The sequence below is a fragment of the Tachypleus tridentatus genome, chromosome 7 (assembly GCF_004210375.1).
Source record: "Tachypleus tridentatus isolate NWPU-2018 chromosome 7, ASM421037v1, whole genome shotgun sequence".
In the NCBI taxonomy this organism is placed as follows: Eukaryota; Metazoa; Arthropoda; class Merostomata; order Xiphosura; family Limulidae; genus Tachypleus; species Tachypleus tridentatus.
Window position 1 is genome coordinate 94,355,654 of NC_134831.1, and position 11,600 is coordinate 94,367,253.

Sequence of the window (11,600 nt, forward strand, 5' to 3'; positions counted from 1 at the left end):
ATTACCAGAGGTTAAATTTTCAGGGGATAAAAGCATATATTTGGATTTATTATCCTCATTTTTAGGGTTCTAGTAAATAAAAAAATTCTTCAGTGTTCCAAAATTATAATGTCTAACCTAATGACGCTATATAGTGGAAAACAATTTTGATGTGAAATAAGTTGGTATATTCTTACATATATTAATAAGAACTGCGTGACGATAAATATGAATGTGTAATAATATATTACAGTGATAGGCCAGATAGTATACCAAAAACATGACTGATTTTGACTCTGTCGATAATAACAGTTATAGTGTGAACTGTATTAAAGTGTCGAAAGTAATGTTTCACCAGTTTTATTAAAAGGACAATACTAGACAAAGACAACCGGAAATTGTACCAGTTTGTTATACAAACTAGACAAAGACAACCAGAAATTGTGCTAGTTTGTTATACAAACAAGACAAAGATAACCGGAAATTGTACTAATTTGTTATACAAACTAGACAAAGACAACCAGAAATTGTGCTAGTTTGTTATACAAACTAGACAAAGATAACCAGAATTTGTACTAGTTTGTTATAAAACTAGGCAAAGATAACCAGAATTGCTACTAGTTTGTTAAAAACTAGACAAAGACAACTAGAGCTGGTACTAGTTTGTTATAAAAGTAGACAAAAGTAACCAGAAGCGGTACTACATTGTTTTAAAAAAAAAACTAAACAAATACAACCAGAACTGGTACTAGTTTGTTATAAATATGAACAAAAGTAACCAGAACTGTACCAGTTTGTTAATAAAACTAGACAAAGACAACCAGAGCTGATACTAGTTTGTTATAAATATGAACAAAAGTAACCAGAATTGTACTAGTTTATTAAAAAAACTAGACAAAGACAACCAGAACTGGTACTAGTTTGTTATAAAACTAGACATAAATAACCTTTATGGTCTGGATAAGAAGGCGTGAGGCGAGCAGTATTGAGGTCTTCCAACAACGAATCTAATTCCGACAAATGCTCGTTGGTACTACTGGTAGGCTGAGATGGGTGTTGAGTAGATGATATTGTTGTCTTGGTAACCTCCTTCTGTATCTGATGGTTTTGGTAGATAGGCTGAAAGAAGCAAATCGACATATGTATACTTTGTTTTCAGCCAATCACATTCTTGTAATACAAATAAAACAACAACTTTCACCTGATCGAGAAACGAAAAAAATCTAATTCGCTGGCTTAATCATATTAAGTTACAAATATGTAACTTTCAAATACGCCCTCTATTACAAAGTGATTAAACTAGATTTTGAAATGAAAGAATATGCCTGAGTGTGCGTGTGTTTTCTTATAGAAAAGCTACATCTGGCTATCTACTGAGTCTACTAAGGGGGATCGAACCCCTTATTTTAGCATATAGCTCCGTAGACTTATCTCTGTACCAGTGGGGAACGTATGCTTGAGAAACAAAACTTTGCCAGGTGATTAAAGCGCTCGACTCGTAACCTGAGAGTTGCAGGTTCGAATCCTCGTCCCATCAAGCATGCTTGCCCTTTCAGCCGTGGGACGCTATAATGCTCGGTCAATCCTACAATACGTTGGTAAAAGAGTAGCCCAAGAGTTGGCGGTGGGTGTTGATGACTAATTGCTTTCCCTTTAGCTGTGTAAAACTAATGCTGTAGCTTTGCACGAGATTAAACAAACAAACAAAGGTCACGTGCCCGGATACAGCACGTTTTGGTGTTATACAGGGAACTACTTTTCCATGTATCAATCGCTGGGCCTATTTACAAGTGTTCGAGTTAAGCATTTCCGTGTATCACACACCTCGACCCTCACCTTGAACTTGGAACATATATAACCAATCATGGAGCGGAAGGATATAAAGCAAACGCAGGAATGTTGAAGTAACAACTTCCCTTTTGATGGTTGTTATCATAGGAACGTAAATAACCGAAACATTACTTTGAGGGTTCCGCCACAAAAATAAATCAATGCGATTATTGAATTATTTATTTAAAATACAGTGCTAAATATTACAGAACTTTCTTGAAAGCAGTAAAAATATTCGAAATGAGACATTACAACAGATAAAAAACATTTCACATAAAAAGTTCATTATATCGAAATTCTAATTACGTAAACCACAATAATGTGAATTATTGAATGAATGGTTTAGTGAACCCCATATATATATGTGTGTGTGTGTCTGATACAAAGGTTGTTCCTATTGTATCTTAACCTTGAAAAGTATCATTCACGGGTTCATAACCCTACAAAATACATTATTAAATAAAGAAGGTTAAATAAGTTGAAGATTTTTTCTACCTTAAAGGATCTACAAAAGGATTTGTTTCAGAATAAACTCGAATATAAATTTATCTCAATTATTATACAGAACTAGTAAAAACGCCGCCCTACGTTTGGTTGTTTGTAGTATTCATTACAATTGTAGTATTCTGTCCTCATTTAAAGATATTATAAAATGAACATTTTCTAAACAAGGAAATTTTTTTGGTTTCTGGAAAGCACTGCATGGGAAACGTTTTCAGATTGTGTTGATATGAACTGTGATGTTTTTATACATTTAAAGTGGCTCCCTTTATTGAATAAATAATAGCTTTTAAAAACTCCAATTTCTCTGTTCTACATTTAAAAATTACATTAATAAAGAAATAATCAAACAATCACGTACAGTTCTAGTGAGAGTTGTTATTGTTATTCTAAGAAGAGAACTTTTATTTCAAATTGTGTTATAATATAAAGAAATGGTTATCGTACCTACCACAGCTATGTTTCTAATTGAATCTTGAATACCCAAAGCGTGAGATTTTTTATGGAGTTTTTTTTTTATGATGCCATATATTTATTCTTTTGGTCACATACATACATATATACACACTACGTCCCCTATAGTGGATATATGCTGTTTATTAAATAAAAACTTGTTATGAATGGTACTAAAAAATACATAAAATGTTTAATGTACTTACATCTGACTTGTCGTCGCCATGATAGTACTCGTATCTTTGCGTTGTTACGGTATGGGTGGTGCTATGCGAACCTGGGTGAAGAGACATCTTTTCTGACCTATACGGACCACTGGTACTTTTATCTGTGCAGGGTTTGGTAGAAGAGGTTTTTAAGCTGTTTGAAAGGGACTGCCGATTTTCTGATACGTGCTGCCCACTACTGGTCGGTTGCGTCAAACAGGATAAGTTTGTGTTGATTAACCTTGTTGTAGCAGCTTGAAGATCTTCCAACAAAGCATCTAAAATTCAAAAAGTTTTAATTTTTTATTAATCTGTGGTTAAGATTACAGCATTTTTTTAGTTATATATAATAAACTTTCATTTTCCAAAAGTTTGAAGAAACACGTTCTGTTAGATACCTTACAACTTACGTATCTTAGTAACCTGCTGTTTTATCAGTGACAGAGGAGCTGTATATACAACATATTACTGAGACAACAAAGTCAGTTACTCCTAGAATTCAACTACAGCCGTTCCTAATTTTTAACTCAGAAATGACCAGATATAAAATGGTCAGCCAACGGCACCGCCCATCCCAAGGCCTTTATCCAGTTCTTTGAATTGAATAATTGGATTGAGTTCTACTTTTATAACCTGGCCGCGGAGAGTGTTCAGTGGTATGACGAATCAAAATTTGGACCCTGCGATAAGCATGCTTATCAAGTAACAAGAGAGCATACTTAGAAGAAATCTCTCAGATGACTGATGTGGAAGAGTCAAGAAATCACTAAACCGCAGTTTCCCAAGTATAATATATATCGAATTCGGCCTATTCCGTTCCTGTTCATCCATGTATGGAGAAGTTTTACTAGTTAACACCTACGGTTGACCATAAGTACCACTTCTTTAATTAGTGCTAACCAGACGATGAAAAACATATACGAGTTGGTAAATGTAATTTTGGCTTTTACAAAAACGCATGTTGTAAATTATTTTCAATCTCTTTTTGTGCATTTTAAAATAATAGCAACGTTTAAAATCCGCCAACGTTTCCGTTTTTTGACACCAGGATGACTAATGTTATTGGATAAGTTTCCAGGAAACAAAGTTGTTTCTTGACACCAGGATGACTAATGTTATTGGATTAGTTTCTAGGAAACAAAGTTGTTTCTTTACATCGATAGGCTCCAAGTCTGTACTTTTATCTCACGTATTTTTATTATAAACAAGGTTTTCGTCATAAAGTTTCAAGAAACTGATTTTATCTGTTTCAACAAACTACAAACTTCTTACATGTTGGCGGAAATGGTTTTATCTTTCAGACGTTTCTTGTTTTTAGATTTTTTTTTTTTCTTTTACTTCGCACGAACTCAACGAACAGCAGACTTCCGTGTGAGCGGACATTTTCTTTTTCTACGTCACTTCCTTTCCGCATTTGTTGGCCAAATGCTCTATGTACCCACGAAACAGAGAAGCTGCAAGATGTGATTTATAACACTTGTGGTATTATGTCGTCACAAGCACGTATTTCACATAAATGATAACTCAAAATAAACAGATGACAACAGCTTGTTATCTCAGTAACACTCAGGTACTGTGATAAGTTTGCTTATTTGTACATACGCACAAAGCTACACAATGGGTTGTCTGTGTTGTGGTCACGACGGTATCGAAACTCGTTTCTTACCGTTATAAGCCTTGAGACTTACCGCTAAGCCAATGGGAATAGGATGGGGTGATATTCCGCATATAAGTTTTAAAGTATTCACAAAAATGCAGTGTCGGACAAAGAATAAATTTTAAATGGATAACCGAGGTAATAACATAGTCGTGTCTTTTTACTACCTTTGTATTTTATAAATATAGAGACGACAAAAGTAGTTAAGACAGATGTGTAAACTATCAAAACAACTCTCACGTTACACTCGAATCTGCTATTAATACGCCAAACAAAATAATCAAAATCGACTAACTGTAAACATCTTGTAATACGTCTCGTTGGCGCATGTGCATTTTAAAACTAGGTTTTATTGCCTGATTTTACATCAGATAAAAGCAAAAAGATAGACGAAGAAGGAAAAGACGATATATATTTCTGAAATGTTAAATATGGAACAACGACAGTTCACTCACATATATGGTGAATATGATAGTCCTATGGACACAACGTAGGTGGTATTTCGGTTGCTTTTATCAAATATTACTAAATGGTGGGGAGACATTCTGCAGACGAAACGAGAGACAGACTGATTCAATTCAAACTCGACAATAGAACTCAAAACTAGTTTGGTAGTTCTGATAAAACATGAAACAATAATACAGTGATTGTCTTTGTAGTAATCACACTGTTCATCATTCCTTATATGACATGCAGTCATCATAAAAAAAAAATATTTGCATTCCACTCTGGATGATTATTCGCTCATTACATATTTACACTGTCTAATGAGAAGGGTTGTTTTGTTTTTAAACGCCCACCACAAGTATCGAAACACAATTGAATGCTGTAAGCCCTCAGACTTAACAATCACCCTCGGGCAGGCCCAACAAAGTCGTAGTACAACGTTAACACAAGTGGTGCTCATGTCACGTGACGATGTGTTATGTATTTCTGTTTCATATTCCGTGTTTTTTTTTTTTTTCTTTCTTTCTTGAGTTATGTAGTGAGTATTCGCTATATTTTACTTAATATATATCTTATATTTGGGTTCATCCGTTGGTATATCTAATTTCTACCTTTGATATCGGACAAGAACTTCATGTTTCTCCTTTACTGATTATTATATCATATTTAGGAACTAAACATTCAAAGAATCGTCATCTAGTTACTGATTACAAATAACTGTTAATAACAACATTATTTTACTGAAATGTTTTAGAATTCTTTCTGGTTTATAACCACTATCTTATTTCCTCTCCCTAACCACTGAACACCTATTTTGGTGAGAACGAGGCCCAATCTATTCTTGGATTTACCACTTGTCCCAAGTTATTTTTGTCATGTCCAACCTTTCATATGTTCTGTTATGATTTTTTCAACTCTCTTGGCAACTGTATTAAAAAATATATTTTATCACAAGTAACCTTTAAACTTGTAGCTCAAAATTATTTTGTAAACATGTTCACCGAGTGTCAAAAATGTCACACTATAATGTAATTTGCCTCCATTTTATCCTAAGTAATGAATATTAAAACTTGGTTGTCATATTTACTGGAACGTTATGCCTAAAACTGTGGCAAAAACATTGATAAACTACAAAATAATACCTTTTCTCTCAACGCAAACAAATCCTAGACTAAATCTCTTAACTCGCTTCTATGTTGTGTCGTCTAAGTCTAAAACTAGCGAAAAGTTACCAAATTCAGATGGTTACTAAATAAACGAAAATGAAAACGCAAACTCAACATTCTAGAAAATATGCCTTCAAGAATTTTAATTCTTTATTACATAAACAGCTTAAACACATGAACACGGTTGCTTTTGTATTGTAAACACCGCTAGGAGTAAAAATATATTCTTAATTTAGTACAATTAATTTGTTATAAGAGAGGTCGTTTTCTGGGAGATAACGATGAATACAAAAACGATACATAGCTGTTTAAGATAACCAGAAATGTGACGTGGCTAACTAGCACAAGATTAGACACACGAACTGTCAAATACAACAATGCTCAAATTTACACTTTATCATCAAACTAAGAATACACATCACCTAATAAAACAGTGCACAAAAATACATTTGCCAGCAAGTTTATGATACACATTACCATTACAACAGTACCCAAACAGTAAACTGGTCAACAACACACTTATAAGTTACCAAATACACCAGGGACTGTTGGTTATGGTGCTCGACCGACAAGCTGAAGATCGTGGGTTCGAAACGTCGCCTTTTCAGCCTAGGGGGCGTTATAATGTTACGATCAATCCCATTATTCACTGGTAAAGAGTAGTCCAAGAGTTGGCGACGGGTGGTATTGACTAACTTCCTTCCCGCTGACTTATCACTTACAGATTAGGGACGGCTAACTTAAACGTACTTACTTATAGCCATTGAAGTCTGGCTTTAAAATGCTTAATCAGCCAATGAAGTTTAGCTTAAAATTGCTTACCTAGTTATTAATGTCTTAGCTTAAAATTGCTTACCTAGTTATTAATGTCTGACTTAAACATGCTTACGTATAGCTATTGAAGTCTGACTTAAACGTCCTTACTTAGCTGTTGAAATCTAATTTAAACATACATACCAAGCTGTTCCGTTCTGCCGAGTGCTGTTGTAACACCCAAAATACAAAGATCGGCCGAAAAAGACGTTACTATTTGTAATACTACTTGAAGTATAACCGTTTATAACGAACGCCCTCTGGTACCAAATTGCCTTCCGTCTAACCTAGTCAGCGTACAAACATGTGTAAGAATGTCAGGCTACACTACTGAGGAAAGTGTGTCTAAAGACTAAGTCAACATACGTCTTCTGGAACCACGCGCACTTTTGCCTTATTTGGAGTACACGCTCACCATAAGACTCTGAGCAAAGCACGATCCCGCCTGTTTGTCTTAGCTGCCCATCCCGTGTAGCCGAAAGCAGACCCAAAATTCTCTGACAGCTCGCGTTTATCAAACGCTGGTTAGAGATGTTATAGTTTTTAGGTATTTTTAACCTTAAGTATATTAAAAGTTGAGAAAAAATTACCCCTCAGTCAAATGAAAAAAATAACATTCAAATAATCCTGAAAACGAGATTATTGTAAACATTAATTATTAGTTTATCTTAGATAACGCGCATTCCATGCACGTGGTGAGACTGGTGGAACCAAGCTGATAAAAAATATAGCAAGAGATATGAACCTTCACAGAGAGTGATGTACCAATAGAAATTAAACCTAACACAGAGTGATTTATCAAGAGATATGAAACCTAACACACAGAGTCATGTACCAATAGATATGAAATCTAACACATAGTGTGATGTATCAACAGCTTTGAAACCTAACACACAGAGTGACGTATCAAGAGATATGAAAAATGACACACGGAGTTATGTACAAATAGATATGAAATCTAACACACAGAGAGATATACTAACAGATGTTAACTTGTTTTATTTAGTACATGAAAGACATAATCGGTACATTATTGCTAACCGTAAGTTGAATAATACACTAACATTAGCTTCTTGTGTACCACAACAGTGAAATATAACCAGTCCACCCATTAATATATTATTGTTGTTACTACACGAATGTTGAAATATTAGTCGTCCCTTAGTTCACATAAATCATAATTTTCCATTGTACTGGGGTCGTTCAGAGATATTTTACACACAAGTTCTCGTTACGGGGAGTAGAGGGGGACTATTTGCAATTTGTTTAAACACTTTGAATAAAAATAAGTATATTTTCCACGTGGTCAATAGTGTTTACTACCACATGGTAATCAGAGTTTACTAACGCATGGTAATCAGTGTTAACTAACAGGTGATAACCAATATTTATTAACACATAATCAATGTTTATTAACACATGGTAACCAGTGTTTGCTAACAGTTATAAGCAGCATTTACTAATCAGTAGCAGTATAAACATTAACTGACTGTTTCATACATAAACGTGGAACTTTAACAAATCCTCTATTAATGACGTGTCTTACTAATTTTGTGACGTAGGTTTTCGTGGATGTACGTTTTCTACTTTCTTGTCTCCAAGCGCCCACACGACTGTCACTAACACTCCTTACCTTCAACATCTGGTCGAGACTCTTTTTGAGCACGTGGGTTGACCTACTCACGTCATAACAAAACCAGAATATTGGATTTGTTGTTGCATACGTTATGTACCAAGTAATTATTTCTGGTTATTTATAAGTTCCATTATCTTGTTCCTTTTCGCTCTAGAGAAGCTACGACATTCTCCCTAGAACTTTATAAATGTTTTTCAATTACTTGTAATTCTATCATGGATTTTATTTAGTTGAGATGCATGACAAATGAAATATTTACGAGCATATAGTAAAAATATTATCACTAAATAGACAACTATGTAGGGTTGGCTACTTAACTAAATATAATCCCCACACAACTGTCTTTCACACTTTGTCTACTAGCTTGGTGTTTTAATAGAATCTCAACTTTTATCATAACAAGTTTCCTTTAGCTTACTTTAGAATATTACTTTAAGGACTATTTTACAATAAGGTAACGTTTTACGATTGGAAATTCTGGCTCTGTTTGTTTTATCATTGAGGAAGCCAGTAACGTAGAAATGTTATTCTCAAAGTAAAGTCAAGACAGTTTAGTCCGCTATGTGATCCTTAGCCAATCAGGTGATCTGTCTATTTCCATCTCTGTCTTCATTGGTTCCTTTTTTCAAATTCAGTAGCCAGATTCATCTGAATTTTTGTAATCTAGCGATAAACTATTTTCATAATACATATTTGTTTACTTTTTTATAATATAACACACGGGGGTTAATAGGTTACAGAGTGTATTCTAAAGCTTTATATATTTCACATAAAATAATAATAAAATAGATTGTCAAAGATCGTGGAAATTGTTTCGTTCTATCAAATGATTATGTAAGATTATAGTTATTGCTAGAACAAGGCAAGTGTTAGGCCTATTGATGAAAGATGACAGCGAACGAAAATAAGAAACCTAGGCTTTGGTTATTCACCGATTTTCGACTTTGGGACGCTCTGGATAGTTGAAAAGTGTCGTATATATCGGAAATAGAGTAACTATGCCAGTTAGTTCTTTATATCTAACTTCTGATAATATGTACATATTTATGGTTATCCCTTCTCTTCATACATAATATATGGGTCGATTCTCTAAAGATACCGGTTATATAGTGTTTGTTTGAAAGCAAAGCCACTTTTGGGCCATATGCTATGTCCACCGCGAAGAACCGAACCCTGTATTTTACGTTGTAAATACGTAGATTCACCGCTGTCCCTATAGTGAACAAAGCATTGAGTATTCTACACGTTATAGTCACTTAATGTTCATCTTATACTGGTTGGTAACTTCTGTTTTACCGTGTAATTAAGTTTTTTAAAAAGATAACTCGAATTTGTAAGAGAGCTAACTTAAAGGAATAATAACATTGTTTACGCTAGAATTATAATTTCTTTTACTTTTAAATTTCACATAGAAAAATAATAAAATAGGTAGTCACAGATGGTAGGGATTGTTTTGTTCTATCAAATGATTATAAAATTATAGTTACTGCTAAAACTAGGTAGGTGCTAGACCTATTGAAAATATATTATAATGAATGAATAAAATGAAATCCAAGTAATGACGAACATCGAACTGTAGCTGTTAGTAGAATATTTCTTTTTAATCATTTAACATAATTGTTGTCTATCTTTGAATCTTTATGGATACAGTATTGTATTTCCATAGCATATTGATTAGTTGGATACAAGTATAATAGATACAGTGCCGTGATCACTGATTACCCACGTTAGTACAACTGTTAAACTAAATTCAACCATTACACGAGGGTGGATACAGGGATGTCTCTTACAGCAGAAGGAAAGTCATATCAGGAACGGGTTTTAAACATTTTTATGCCTCAAATTAGTTAGGTCGATTATTTTGTAAACAAGATAACAGGTGGTTAAGGCACTCGACTCGTAATCCGAGGATTCCATGTTCGTATCCTCGTCACACCAAACATGCTTGCCCTTTCAGCTGTGGGTGGTGATGCCTTCCCTCTAGTCTTACACTGTTAAATTAGAGACCTTTTGTATGACTTTCTAGTGTAGTATTTTATTCTATATTTATCCTATGCGGACATGTTTGAAAATTTCTCAATCACAACAAAAAATAAGAATCCACTTAGTTTGTCATTGAATATGGACACGCATAATTGTAAATACAGATTTCTTCACTTGTTGTTCCTTTGCTTTCGGTCTTGGGTTTCTTCCCTGAACCTTGTGTAATGCGGGAACATTGGGATACTTACTGGATGTCGATGTACCTGATTACCGCAGAATTAAGTCTTTTCCTGCGTCATTCAGATTACGTGTACTTGCATTTTTGTTCTTTTTAATTTAACGTAAAGCTACGTAAGGGCTATCTACGCTAACCGTCCTAAATTCAACAGTGTAAGACTAGAAGAAAGGCAAATAGTCATCATCACACACAATGTTTAGCCTACTTTTTTACCAACGAATAAAGGGATTTATATTTGCAAAAACGGCTCGTTTGGGTTGAAAAAATATTTTACGTAGAAGAGCGAACAACGTTTCGACCTTCTTCGGTCATCGTCAGGTTCACAAAGAAAGAAGGTAACTGACCAGAAGCTGACCACTTGTTAGGAAGGGGTTGTGTAACTGAGTGTCGGAATGTAGAGGGCGGTGACAGATGTTTGAATATATAATTTTATTTTATTATATTTAATATAGGTATAAAGGCGTTCCTTTATATTGGTTTATTTTGGGTTTAAGTTGTTGCATAAGTAAGGCTTCTTTAATTTTGCGTTTGTTTATGTTTGTTTCTTTGTTTAGTATTTGAGTGTTTTCTATGGTTATGTTGTGTTTATTCGACTTGCAGTGTTCGAAAACGTGTGAAGATGACTTTTTATGTTCTTTGAATCTGGTTTCCATTTTTCTACTTGTTTCTCCAATATAGAAGTCATGGCAGT

At 34.2% G+C, this 11,600-nt stretch overlaps 1 protein-coding gene across 11 annotated transcripts in view; it reads right to left on the bottom strand.

Moving 5' to 3' along the window:
* LOC143256216 (leupaxin-like) overlaps positions 1-11,600 on the bottom strand; it is a 40,913-nt gene that overhangs the window by 14,808 nt on the left and 14,505 nt on the right. For 3 of the 11 annotated variants that reach the window (XM_076513108.1, XM_076513107.1, XM_076513106.1), the window contains exons 1-3: positions 3,689-3,815; positions 2,970-3,247; positions 927-1,098 (exon numbers count right to left, since the gene is read on the bottom strand). In XM_076513108.1, coding sequence (XP_076369223.1) covers positions 927-1,098; positions 2,970-3,247; positions 3,689-3,800 — 562 coding nt within the window. In that variant the 5' untranslated portion in view covers positions 3,801-3,815. Of the gene's footprint in view, positions 1-926; positions 1,099-2,969; positions 3,248-3,367; positions 3,621-3,688; positions 3,816-7,095; positions 7,496-11,600 lie in introns of those variants that run through there. The other 8 variants (XM_076513111.1, XM_076513115.1, XM_076513117.1 and 5 more) reach the window with 8 other exon arrangements.